The following is a 14,433-nucleotide window of genomic DNA, read 5'->3' as shown; positions in this document are numbered from 1 at the left end:
GAACATCTCAGTATCCCTAAGATGTAGAAAGAAAGAATTGCAGTAATAAAACGCATAACTAAATTGCTTTGCTCATTAGCTGGAGTGCTTAGCTCACTGTGAAAATGTACTTTCATGTGAAGTACTGAACATTGCCAAATTCACTAGAACACGATGCAGAGAAGTACAGTACCTATGCAATGCCTGTGCAAATACCTGTGTAATACTGTAATGTCTGTCATTCTGATGTGTTAAATCCTGATTGGTAGATGCTAAAGTCTTTGTCCTGAAATGTATAAAAACCCCAGGCAAACAGTGCCTCAAGGCAGTCACTCTTGGATACTTCCTGGACGTGTTCTGGGGGACTGACCTTGCATATGCTTGTTTTATTTTTTTAATAAAAGCCTACCCTTTTGCTTTAAGCCTGTCTCAGAGATTATTATTTAAGGGACCCCCATTAAAGAACCCACAGGAAAAATACAAAATTCTCCAACACCTTCTTTAGGAAGGAATTTCATAATTGCCACTACTGAGAAGGCAGTAACTCAAGTAGCTATGTACTGCAACTGATAGTACGGACACTTGGAGTAGGGCCTCTGAGGAGGGTCTCAGTGCACAGGTAGGTTCATGATAATATAAGTTCATACTGGCAGGAAGGGCGGGATATATATCTATAAATAAATGAATAACTGAATAAATAAATTTGTTCCCACTATCCTTGCTTCTTCTCCTACTTCTGTTTGTGTGGCTTCCTTCCCTGCTGTCAAAATGTAGATTTCAAACTCCTTAGGGGACAGATATGTCTCTTTTGCTTATAATTCTTTATACAGCTTTGTCAGTTCATAGAGCACCATGTACATTGATGGTGTTTTAATAATGACACATTAGTAGTAGTAGCACTATTACTAATAGTAGTAATAGTAGTAGTGAAATATTCAAAGTCATAAGTATCGTTATGGGAAGTTAATTATTTTAGAAAATAAAGCAGGGTAGCACCAGTTTCCAAAACAAACAATTATGCTATTTGTGAGAATATTACATACAATAATCACTCTAAAATTAATTATGCTTGACATTTTTGAGCATAATGTAATAGTTATAGCTCTTAAATCAAAAGAAATGTCCTGTAAGAGACATGAAATGATCATTGTCTCCAATGAAGAGATACATTATGCCTGAACTGTCTGAGGTATGATTAGGTTTTTGAGTGCTTAAATAAAGAGATGGGGCGGGGGGGGGTGCAGCTTGAAAGGCATCTTGGTTTATTGAACTTAATTATTCACAACTATTACATTTTTATATAAAGAAATCAGCCAATGCTGAATGACAAACTTTATTTCTGGGAGTCAGAACAAAACTGAATGCTATACTTTTTAAGCTGAGTTTTGTTGTCAGTGCAGTTTCATATACTATAACATGGTGTGCTCAGCATAATAAAGACCAAAAAGATACGAGTCTTTAGTGCAGCTAATCCCATTGCTGCTGGATCTTTACAATTCCAACAAAAACTTGCATTAAAAGTGCTGACCTTGAAACTTTAGATACAAGAATTTAAGTACCGGATCATAATGGGTGTATGAAAGTAGGAAAAAAAGAAGTAATCAATGAGATTCCTGTACAATTGTGTTAATCTGAAAATGTTTAGAATTAGTAAAAGATATATATTACAGACTAAAACTTTGATTATTCCACAAAATGAAATGGATGTTTGTCAGGCTTTAATATCTTTGGCATGATAATAAGAAATGAAAAGCATTTACTCTCCAAAAGCAGTTTGGTTCAGAGTCCTAAGAGCAGCAAGGCTGCTCTTTTTAAAAAATGGTCTATAACAAGAATAATAAATTTTAATAATTCCCAATGCAGCTGAACACCATGTCAGTATCATATGCTAAATAAAAGTCCAAGGAAGATATAATATAATGCAGCTCCCTGTCAAACATACCCATATCTATAGACTTCAGTAATTCCCTGTAACACCTTATGAAAGGGACAGTAAATTGCAAGAAATGTGTCTGACAATCACCATCATTTTTTTCACTTTAGGACTCTGATTCTAAAGCACGCTCACTTGAACATAAGTTTCACTAGATGAAATGGATTTAAAATCAAGTTATTGTCAGGATAGTTTTTTTTTAAAAGATTTTACCTAGAAGGAAGAAAGAGGGAAATAAGCTATTACTCATTAGTAGGGGGCAGGGGAAGAGGGGAGGCAGTGTTCAGGAAAAGTTACCTTTGTATCTGGTCCAGAAGCTATAGCTAGTGCAGAATGCAACAGCCAGATTACTCACAGAAGCAGGTTATTGGTAGCTTGTTAGTCCTCTACTGAGAGAATTGCAGTGATTGCCAATTTGTTACTGGTCCTGGTTCAAGGTTCTTGTGTTAATTCACAAAGCCCTAAACAACTTGGGCCCAAAATACCTTGTGGACCATCTGATTCTTTATGCTCACCTCAATCACCAAGATCCTCCGAAGGAGCACTTCTTATGGTTCCCTACACCTCTGTGGTTCTGTTGGCAATTATTCAGAATTGAGCCTTTGGTGTGTCAGGCCCTGTCCTGTGGAACTCCCTACCAATAGTGGTTGGGCAGGAATCATTCTTACCTTCTTTTAGACGTCTCCTAAAAACTATGTTGTTCAGACAGGCCTTGGGATTTCTTTTTATCAACCAGTTATTTACTGATGTTTTATTGATGTTCTTATTGATCTTATTGTAATTTTGTAAACTGTATACTGTCTTGCTGTGTGTTTCTATGAAACTGTGGTCTATAAATATTTTAATAAATAAATAAATGACAAGACATGGCGGCTTGGATTTCAAGAACTGTGAGTGGAATGAAGATCCTGGAAGGGGTTTTTTCCTGTCCCCACCTTCCTTTGCAGCCCCTAAAAAGTCAGGAAACCCTCTTGAGAAGTAACAGATACGGAGTGAAAGGACTGCTTGATGTGACTGGGTCACTGGGAGGAAGAATCAGTCAAAATTAGGTAGGAGGATGTAACACAAGTGGTGCTCTGTGCAAAATGCTCTGCCCAGTTTGGAGCAAGTCCCCCCTCCCTCAGCAGCCTCCATCTTATATTGTTTTGGAGGGTCCCCTGATCGGCAAGAAAGGCTCTTTGTGGGATGCAGGGAGGAGGAGGGAAAGTCTCTTCTGCAATGTTCGTACTGTGCACAGTTATCAGGATCCAAGCTGACATCTTTAGCTATTTTGATATGCATTTTAACTATAAATACAACTTTGTTAAAAATGGACTTTTGCACTTATAATTCCAAACAAGAATTTTAGAACATGGCCCAGAGAGCATCCTTATGCCCTTGTATTGATTTGGGTATATACCGTATACTGATACCCAAACAGGATTTTTCTGTTTCCTGGAGTATAAACTCATCATCACTAAGATTAAGGGGTTCTGTCAAGAGAGGTCAATAAAGTAAAGGCTGTGATTTCACCTATGGGCTGCAATGACCCAGACTAAACAGGAGCAATTGGACACCATTCTCTTCAGCACAGAATCAAAGCAAGGCTCCTTACTTTAAAGGGATCTCTCATTTTAGAGGATCTTATTTTGAAAGGTGTTCTGTGTCTCAGCTCAACTGCATTACTTTGACAATTACTAGGGCAATGTTCCTCATTTAATACATTTCAGAAACTTCAACAGTACTCTAGGGATCTTGGGAGCTTCATCAGTACCTTACAGGAAATGTTTGTGTAACCTGCTAGCATGCATGCGCAGCACACATACAAATTCATATGTGATGGTGCAGAACACAGACCCACCCACCCCTTTAAAGCGACTCAATATATTTTTACATTTTTTTCAATGACCACATCCCATTGAAGCATTATCATTTCTAGTTAAATATGTTGATCTATGTACTATTGAAATATTAACGCAAAGAAGAAAAAAAGAGACCTTTCTAAACCTCAAGAAATTACCTGTTGCGGATAATTGTGCAGGTCCATCTGGTAAGAACTGCAATGATGGCAAACATTCCCTTGTAAACACAATGTCATCAAGAGCTATACATCTCCTGTAACCTTTACCAGCATGCCCTTCAAAAGTGATCTGGAAGTCCTCGCCTGCTTCTAACAGTAACACTTTTCTTCTCCAGACATTTCCCTGATCTCCAGAAAGACTGAATAACATTTTTTTGGGATTTGATGCTGTCCCCTGGTAGACAGTCAATGATCCAGTGTTGGTTCCATACATGTGGTAATAAAATATTACCTGAAAATAAGAGGAGGAGTAAATATGGAGAGGTGACATTAAATAATGCTCCCTTCTTCGTGAAGCTAAGTTTTATTTTTCCATAAGAAGAGAATCTAACAGTCAGTGTGTACTGGATTTGCAATATTTATTTATTTAAATATATATATTCCTTTACTGAGCCTACAGCAAAGACCAGAATGAAAAAGTTTGCACTTCCTAACGGAGGTACTGGATTCTTGGAAACTGATTCAGTAACAACCATGAGGTCTCTGTTTACAACTAGTATAATAAAATACATTATCTTCTGTTATTTTCAGTTAATTTATTGTTGCTTTCAATTGGCTGTCATTGCTTTAATGTGTTTGTGAACTGCTCTGAAAGTTCCACCACAGGACACTATACAATTCTAATAAATAAATAACTTCCTTTGAACTTTCCACAACCAAATGTTAGGAACAATTCAGATGACATAGTTAACTGCATTAATCTTCTTTTGCATTTAAAATATTTGTTTATCCTGCCTAATTTCAATAGCTTGTCAGAGATAGGCAAATTATTCTGTACATTTTTATTGTAAGGCATTTTCTGCACCAAACGGTCAAGATCCAAACTTTAATACCACTTAAGCATTTTATTTCAATTAAAACAATTGAACTTTTCAACAGGAACCATTTCCCTTTTTGGATGCTCCGCAATGAAAGCAACAAAAAACTGCTTTACAATAGCATTCAGCTTAATAAAGGAACAAGGTAATACATATTAAACAACCATATTTTCTCTAAGGTACTCTTCACTGATGTAGAATTCTTGCAATTAGTAATTAACTTTTATTATTCCTGCTAGTTATTCTTTCACATACCTTGCAATTTTTGCTTTTTCTACTTATAGTCACACTAGAAATTCTGGCTTCTTGCCCTGGCAACTGAGGGAAGGAATTTTTTATGAAGATGTAATGACCAGATGGTTCTTGCAAGGTATGATCAGCAACTGGCCCAGTGCCTGCTCTTGGGATTCCTCCAATTCTGAGATTCCAGTCAAAGTCATCATTCTGATCTTGTTTCCAGTTACAAAGATCAAACTCAAAATCACAGCGCCCAATGGACATACCTGAAAAAATGACAAAATTGAATGTGTCTAAAACTGAAAAAAGAATGCAAAGTGCTTACATTAGCATCATAATAACAAACATATTCTGCCTATGTCCTCAAAATGGAAGAAGTCTAATGAAAGGCTTTTTAACAGGTGGCTGGAGCACTGTCATGCAAAGGCTGCTGGTGATAATGACATAGTTTTAAAAGGATTTTAGATTATCAAACAGCCTTTTGTTTAATTCAGGCTTATTCTCCTAAATAGGTATCTAATTGTGATTCACAAATGAACATGTACAATAGGCAATATGGGTAAACCAAAAGCACATACATTTGGTACCCTAGAAATTTATTTCATAGTGATGCAACAAAGGTGCAACAAACTAATTCTTCTACACAGCCAAAACAGCAACTTTTAAATCATTTTTAATAGTATATGAAAGTATATTACCTATAGGAATAAGATGATCAGAGAAACAGATCAATTATTTAAATAATCAGCAAGATGTAGCTCGTTTCATAATAGAATTACCTGTGAAATGAGTTATATTTGGACTTAATGTTACTTCAGTATCAAAAGAGATCATTAAAAAGAGCAAGAGACTGCTTGACTAGTTATGTTCTTTTATATTCTAAGATAAGTTATACTTTCCCTCTTACAGCTAGGGAAATCTGAACTAATGCTGCAGTATTCTTTTAGCCAGTAAAATTAATGAGGAAAGTGCTCTGGAGAATTGCAGATGGCAAATTAAAGTTCTGCAGTGTTTGTTTTCCCAATATTTTAATGTAAGAGAAAGTTGTACAGACTTTTAAAAAGAGGCACTAACATTATTTTTAAATGGATTTTTTTTTCCAATGGAAGTGAGGGTGAAGTTTAACTTCACTGGAAAACAAGGGTGGATTGGCTCATACATTCATGCTTATCATTTGGTAACTCCTGCATCAGTTGATAACTTCTGTAAATGAATGTGCCATCAACAACAAAGCAGAGGGCAACTGCACAAGAGACATGGATCCCAACAGATTTCAAGGAAATTCTTCATCAATGTGTCATTCTACTACAGCTCACCTAAGCAGACTAAAAAAAGGCTTATTTCTTTTTTTTTTCCATTTAAAGATTCTGTACTCAGACCTCCCAAATTGTTCCATGGAATACAGCACGATGATGATGGTGCTCAGGGCCGGTTCTAAAGGGCAGCCAGGTTGGGCACTGGCCCGAGGGCCCCAGAGCTACAAGAGCCCCTGAGGGGCCCTCCACTCCCCTTCTGCGATCCGCACCCCCCATGCCCCCCCACTTACCTGTCAGCCAGCATTTTAGCATTGCCCTTAATGAAGATGGTGCCCGCAGCTTCCCTAACATACTGAAGCCGCTGCTGCCATCTTAGTTGATGGCAGAGATGTGTGTGCATAGCACGCACGTGTGCCATCAACAAAGATGGCGACGGAGGCCTCATTCCCCTTAGGGAAACCACGGCCGCCATCTTCATTAAGGGCAATGGTAAAGACTAGACAGGTAGGGGGGCCGTGGGGGGCACGCAGGGGGCCGTGGGGGCATGCGCAGGGGGCCACGTGCATGTGCGTATGTGTGCATGCATGTGCACACCAGAGCTTGGAAAAGTTACTTTTTTGAACTACAACTCCCATCAGCCCCAGCCAGCATGGCCACTGGATTGGGCTGATGGGAGTTGTAGTTCAAAAAAGTAACTTTTCCAAGCTCTGGTGCACACCCACCCACCGGGGGGCAGGGCAAGCTGATGCCCAAGGGCCCCCGCATGCCTGGAGCCAGCCCTGATGGTGGTGATACTAGAAATAAGGCTAGTATTCCATACCCTGAGAGACAGTGTAGTGTAGTGGTTGGACTAGGACCAGGGGGGCCAGGTTCAGCTCCACCAAGCTTGCTGATTAATCTTGGGTCAATCAATATATCTCACTTTAATCTATGGCACAGAGTTGTTGTGAGAATAAAATGGGTAGGAAAAAACGCTGTACATTGTCCTAAACTCCTTGGAAAGGTGGGATTAAAATGTAATGCACAATAATAATAAAAAATGAAATCTGAGGTATATTTGAATTTACAAGCATGATGAATTTATCTCACTGAGACTGCTCTTCCTCTGTTTTGGAATCCATTCCATTAACAAGACAAGTTTCCAAAACAAATACCAAGTAATATGCCAACACTTGCATCAGAAAGAGTTATTAAGTGCCCCCCTCCCCAGGCCTGCTTGGGCTTGATGTAAACTTCAGAGGCTGAGCCACGGCATACCTACTGCAGATTCAAAGTGCAATGATTATGTTAGCCTTAAAAGGCAAATTCTGATATTCAAACCAAAAAAAGAAAATGAAATATCTGTTCAAGCACAAAACGTTCATCACAGTTGGCTTGCTTTTGACATTGTCAACATACAGTTTCATAAATCTCAAGCAAGATCTGTTGTCAAGAGACAGTACAGACTACTTTCACTGTAATATAAGAAATTCATTCAAAAATACTTGTCTTTGACATGCGCATCTCTGGAAGATGGGATCACAGTGTGTGCAGGGCAATCCCAAGCAGTGTTTTGCCCTTGAGGAGCCTGTATAATCATTTGGTACACTTGGAACAAATATATTCTTGGAAATGAGGTGAACATAACTACTTGATTATCTCATCTCAAAAAAGAACTGATTTCAACAATGAATTACATTGTAAACTTAATTACATTTTTATCTGCTGGGGAATTTTTCCCTGTGTCCATTTTTTATTATTACAAACCCAGACATTTTTATTACCATCAGGATAAATTAACAGAGCATGTAGAGAGTAGATTGGATCTTGTATATATGTGATTAGGAATACTGGCAATATAATCACTAGAATGGCACAAATCTTAAAAATAGAAGAAACTATGCTAAAGACATAGGATGGGACCAAGCTGGTCTGCCCCTTGCCATAATTCTAACAGGCAGGAGGTGGATCCACCCAGTGCCCCCAGGTGTCCCAGCTAGTGGCAGAGGCTCTGCAATCCCAGGGTAACACCAATTTATTCAAGCTCAAATTTTACTCAAACTCACCCATGATGTAACTAAGGACTGTAATTCTCTGAATTAGTGGTTTCGTTGTATTGCTATCTGGCATTCCTTCTTTTATGCTGCCAGTACTTAAAATGTTATTTCAAAATAAAATTCCATGTTAAAAATAAAATCAGATATTTGTATATATAAAAGGCAATGTTCAACATGAAAGTATTCTGTTATCTTGACAGATTTTTATAGGATTCATTCCCAAATCTTTTAAAATGTTTGGCATCATTTTGCTTGTCCTGTAAACAAGAAAGTGCCAAATTGTGATTTGCTGGGTGAGCAAATGGTGGACAATAGTGCGCGTCTTCTGTATCCCCTTCTGGTCCTCAGAGGAGGCATTATTTCTGTGGAATTTGTTCTGTTGCCTGTGACCTCTTGCTCGATCATTCTTTCTAATACTTGAAGCCTGAAAGTGGATGAATGCCCTGAGGATAATAGCTATTGTTTTAATGAAATTTTATCTTTTAAAAGTTGTTTTAAAAATGTATGACTTAAAGCCTTTGCTCATTTAAATCTTGGCCACTTCAGCGAACTGCACATTAGGAATGGACAATTTATTTTTCCTTTTAACTAGCTGGAAGCAGCTTATGGTCAATTTTAAAAAATGGAAATGGCCTGCCTTTAAGACAATCCCAACTTATGGCGGCCCTACGAATAGGGTTTCCATGGTAAGTGGTATTCAGAGGTGGTTTACCATTGCCTTCTTCTGTGGCTGAGAGGCAGTGACTGGCCCAAGGTCACCCAGTGAGCTTCATGGCTGTGTGGGGATTCAAACCCTGGTCTCCCAGGTTGTAGTCCAACACCTTAACCACTACATCACACTGACTCTCATGGTCAAGTTTAAGATGAAATAAATACTTTACTAGTTTACTTCTGCTCAGAATAAATTTCTGTGAACATATAACCTAATTTTTCACTTTTTTGCATTTTAAAATATGGTTACCCTGTCCAAGACATATACTGCACCAATGTCAACATAACATAGCGTCACTGAAAGATACTGAAGAATGTATAAAAATATTTTCAATAATATGTTATCCAAAGCAGGGTGAAGAGGAAGTATCAGTGTCTACAGTTGGTGAATCCTCAAATGAAGACCCATTTGGATGGTGGGACACCAGCAGTGAGATTACAAAGGATGCTTGAGGAGTTCACCTTTTGTGAATTCCAATATGAATATGTCCTACTCCACACCTCCTGGACTGCAACACAGCTACCCATTGGATTTCATACTCCTCTGAATGTTGTGACACAGTTCTCAGCTCAAAAACACCAAAATGAACTTTAAAATGCACATTTTGAGGGAAATGTGTTCAAAAATGTATATTTATGTATTTAAATGCATTTTTGTGCAATTTGTAAAAAACACATATTAATGCAGAAATGGGACCGAGTAGCCTTATGAATGAATACATACAAAAATAACATGTTTCACAAGTAGAGTGATTTGTGAGCACATGCTCAATGGATGCAAGAATGTCAAAGGGTGTATAATGGAGATCATGGTAGGATGACACTGACAGGCAAATGGAGACATTCACATTCCCTCATTTGCACATGTCCTAAGCAGCGTCTATTCCATTCCAACTGCAATTCAGTGGGTACACTATTAATGTGCACTCACCTCTTTCCCCCCAGGGAGTCAGGAGGGAAGCATTTGCTAACGTTGGAGAAGCAAAATAGCAGCAGTTGGCAGAGCAACTGCAGCAGTGCTGAAGCAATGGCAGTTAGTGCTGCATAGTTCTCTGAGGGCCCTGTATGATGCAGTCAAAACCCATCACTCTCGGTCAGTGTCCATTTAATAAATTAGAATTAGCTTTGTTTTCATTTCACCAAAACCCAATTTCTAGAAAAGCATGTGCAGGGCTGGTCCACAATTTTTTGCTGCCTTGTGAAACTTAAAAGGTTACTGTATTAGCCAGTGCCCCCTGTGTCTTATTATAGGCTGGGCAGCATAACAATAGCACACTAAATAACCAAGAGGTTTTTTTTCCTTATTTTAATTTAATTAAGATAACCACACTATTGCCTGCTCCACATTTTTTAATTTAATTAATACAACTCCCAGGCACTTGGGCACTATCACTAATATAGACTGGAATCACCATTTCACTGTAACCATAAACTGAAAAAGTAAATAAACTCCGAAGTTTAAGTATCTGTCTCTCACCAAAACATTTACATGGCTGAGGTATGAGTCCCTGATATTTTGAAATCCAAAAGGTTGCCAACTTTCCCTCTAAGGTATGGAGATCTGTTTGTGTGAGCATGTGTATGTACGTGAGAGAGATCCGCGTACAAGAGTATTTCAAAATCATTAATTTTGCTTTTCATTTACATTTCCATCTAATGAACTGGCAGCAGTGCTACTATATTAATAACTCACTGAAGATATAATAACTTCTGCTCATTAAAGCAAGGAACCACCATACTTACTGCAAATGCTGTGACTCTCATCTGAGTTATCTGCACAGTCATTCACAAAATCACAAAGATTATCCTTTGGGAGGCAGTATTTATTGGCACAGGTAAATTCTTCAGATGTACAGGGTTTGTCTGTGATCAGTAGGGGGGAACAGTCCTGAAATGAAATATCATCCACTGCCACATCTCCCACATAACTGATGCCCCGTTTTGCCCTGAAAATAACCTGTGAAAAGTGAAAAATAGTAATATAAGTAGCAATGTTCTGATACAAACAGGCATCTCTAGTAAACAGCCAATGCTGTGATCCATATGATAATGATGATAATGATCAGTGGCGGTACATGTGATGGGGTGGAGCTGCTCTCCTAACATTAGCATTGCTGCTGCCTACCTGGATGGGAATGGGACAGTGCAGGGCAGTAGAGAGGTGGAGGCTGCATAGGTACACTGTTGAGATTGCTGGTGGTCCTGCTAGTACACCCACCTGGCCCTGACCTCACCCCACTGTGTCCCACCCCAGCCCCATAAGTAAGCAGCCATGATGCTGGAGCAGGAGGGTGGCTCCATCCCATCACATGTGCCACTGTTGGTGAGAATGCCATATGAGAAGCACAAAGGAGAAAACTGAAGTGCAGTGGACAACTCCAAAGTTAACATTGTTCATGTATTCCAGATGTTCATGCAGAGATGATGTGCACAGGGCAGAATCACCATTATCTGTAGTGCAAAACACACACAGAGAGACAGAAAGGTAAAGGAACCTGACACACAAGACAGTTGTGACTAAGGACATTAAGGAGGTTTGAAAACCTGTTGCCAAATTATTCCATTTTTCAAAGATGGTGATGCTGCCAATTGTGGTAAGGTTTTGACATCATAAATCAGGAATGGGGAATCTGTGACTTTAGGCATGCTAGCTGGGGCAGATGGAGGCTGACAACATCTGGAGGGCCACTGGCTCCCTATCTCTGCCATAAAGCAACAACAAAGCAGGCAGTTCAAGTAATAGATTCCTCAAGCAGCAGCATTTTCCTGCCTCCAATTTCTACTTCTATGTTCCATTAACAAAAAAAACTTCATTCTATGGCAGGGGCATCATTTTGATTTTTATTGCTTCAAAGTGCAACAATGTCTTAAGACTGGGATTATGAGGTACTGCACAACAAAAATATTATTATACGCACCTGAAAATAGGAGCGAACACCTAAAAACACTTCAGCTCTGTTCCACTGCGGACCCTGGGGGCCACTCTGAGCCCAAAGTTCAAAAGTCATGTTTCCCTCTTTGCAGAGCACCTACAAATCAAACAATTAAATGATTCATTTTTAATTAGCAGCAACTCACGTCTTTCAAATCATAACACAAACAGCCTTTTAAGCCAACATCTTCAACTTAACTCCGTGTTTCATTTTTGCATGAAAGGAAATAGTTACAATAACTTCGTGCAAGCAGTCCTGCAATTCTATGAGCATGGTGCATGTTTATGGGGAGGCTGAGATAACAAGCTCTTAACTCATTTCATTTCTTTACACATTCAGAGGGTTAATTTCCATTCACATGTAGTGCTAGCAGTATGGGAATTGTTCCTTCTAGTAAGATCCCATACTTGTGCAGAATATGTCTGAATCATACCAGAACCACATGAGCAGGACCAATCATATGAGTCTTTCTGACCCAATCACTGAACTCCTGGCCAGAATGATCAAGGGGACAGAGCAACTCCCCTATGAGGAAAGGTTGCAGCATTGGGGGCTTCTTAGTTTAGAGAAAAGACGAGTAAGAGGTGGCATGACAGAAGTGTATAAAATTATGCATGGCATGGAGTAAGGAGATAGAGAAAAGTTGTTCTCCCTTTCTCACAACATTAGACCTTGTGGATATCCAATGAAGCTGAATATTGGCAGATTTAGGGCAGACAAAGGAAAGTACTTCTTCACATAGAGTATAATTAAATTATGAAATTTGCTTCCAAAGGAGGCAGTGACGGCCATCAGCTTGGATGGCTTTAAAAGAGGATTAGATGAATGCATGGAGGATAAGGCTATCAGTGGCTACTAACCATGATGGCTATGTTCTGCCTCTTTGGTCGGAAGCAGTATGCCTCTGAATACCAGTTGCTAGGAATCACAGGTGGGGAGAGTGCAGTTGAGCTCAGGTCCTGCTCATGGGCTTCCCATAGGCATTTGTTTGGCCACTGTGAGAACAGGATGCTGGACTAGATGGCCTATTGGCCTGATCCAGCAGATTATTCCTGTGTTCTTAGAATTGGCCTTTCACACTTTTGGTCTTAACTAGCAGAATTGTAACATATATGCTGATATATGACTGATGTAAAAGGGGTATAGCCGAAATCCTCTGTAAATCCTTGTTGATGTAAGCCCTCTTCAGGCACTCCCTCTCACGTAACTGAAGGGGAACAGCTGAGGTGTGCTCCTTGGCCCCATCCTCTTGCTTTGCATCACTGCTGAAGCTCCCACAGCCTTACATGTGTTGGGGGCTGAACGTTTGTAGCAGGGAGCCTTCTCTACTCTCATCTTTTAAGATACTAAATTGTGTGGGGAGCCTACACAAGCAGAGCAGGCTCCCTGCTGCAGATGTTCAGCCCCCAACATTTGGGGAGCTACACGGGAGTCAACGATGATGACATGCAGGACGAGCACATCCCCATGCAGGAGGGGAGAAGGAGGGCTAGAGATTGGCATATAACAGAGAGGATAGCAACTATGGTATAACAGTCTTTGAATCTTGATTGTGTAAGCAAGCCTTGATCAATTGGTTTGAATAACAAGTGAAGACACTGGCCTGGAAGCAGAGCTTGGAAAAGTTACTTTTTTGAACTACAACTCCCATCAGTCCAACCCAGTGGCCATGGTGGCTGGGGCTGATGGGAGTTGTAGTTCAAAAAAGTAACTTCTCCAAGCTCTGCCTGGAAGTCATATTGGTACGTTGATGAAATAAGAAAAACAATCCTAATACCCACAGCATTAAAAATTGCTATTACTCTATAGCTGTATTCAGATTTCAAAACTAATTTTAGTTTAACAGGACATTAAACATCCAGTTGTTTGCATAAAAAAACTTTTCTAATCAAGTACCAGAGATCTTATTTAGTTTGAACTATGAAAGGTGCATGAGGTGTCCTCCTAGCTTCCTGCCTCAGTAAATATTCATTGAACTGTGATGGGTTCTTCCCTGGAGTCAACTATCCTGAACATGCTTCACTGAAGCTAAAGTGTCTGTACTGAGCCAAACTGACAACATCAGGAGATGGAAGTATGGCAATGTATGTCAAGTCATACTTCTAGACAGCACTGACAGAACTATACATCATCAGCTCCCAGAAATGTTTTTCCTCTTCAGGATTTATCACCACCTGTAATGATCTGCAGTCTTAGCTCTGAGACAATCTAGATACTTTTCATTTAAATAGAAGAAAAATCATCTCTCAGTTGCACATTGTATGGCAAAACAAAATTACCATTCCCTTTAAATGGAAGACTTTTCATATTATGATAGAGTAGTCTCACACATCAACATACAAGCATAAGGACGAAATATAAAAATTGTTCTGAAGCACTTTAAAGTGGGAGTGCATCACACAATGCAGTATATTCACTGGCTAAAATTTAGGACATTAACAAGCTCATATCTCCATAGTGAGATTTATTTG

At 39.3% G+C, this 14,433-nt stretch overlaps 1 protein-coding gene across 4 annotated transcripts in view; it reads right to left on the bottom strand.

Moving 5' to 3' along the window:
• Positions 1-14,433, bottom strand: part of LOC133365140 (MAM and LDL-receptor class A domain-containing protein 1-like) — a 319,039-nt gene that overhangs the window by 231,553 nt on the left and 73,053 nt on the right. For all 4 annotated transcript variants that reach the window (XM_061586590.1, XM_061586591.1, XM_061586592.1 and 1 more), the window contains 4 exons: positions 11,948-12,058; positions 10,773-10,986; positions 5,045-5,292; positions 3,912-4,203 (listed from right to left, as the gene is read on the bottom strand). In XM_061586590.1, coding sequence (XP_061442574.1) covers positions 3,912-4,203; positions 5,045-5,292; positions 10,773-10,986; positions 11,948-12,058 — 865 coding nt within the window. The remainder of the gene's footprint in view (positions 1-3,911; positions 4,204-5,044; positions 5,293-10,772; positions 10,987-11,947; positions 12,059-14,433) is intronic.

The sequence above is a fragment of the Rhineura floridana genome, chromosome 10, assembly GCF_030035675.1.
Source record: "Rhineura floridana isolate rRhiFlo1 chromosome 10, rRhiFlo1.hap2, whole genome shotgun sequence".
Classification (NCBI taxonomy): domain Eukaryota; kingdom Metazoa; phylum Chordata; class Lepidosauria; order Squamata; family Rhineuridae; genus Rhineura; species Rhineura floridana.
Note: the sequence above shows the minus strand (reverse complement) of the source record. Positions and strands in the feature narration are given on the sequence as shown.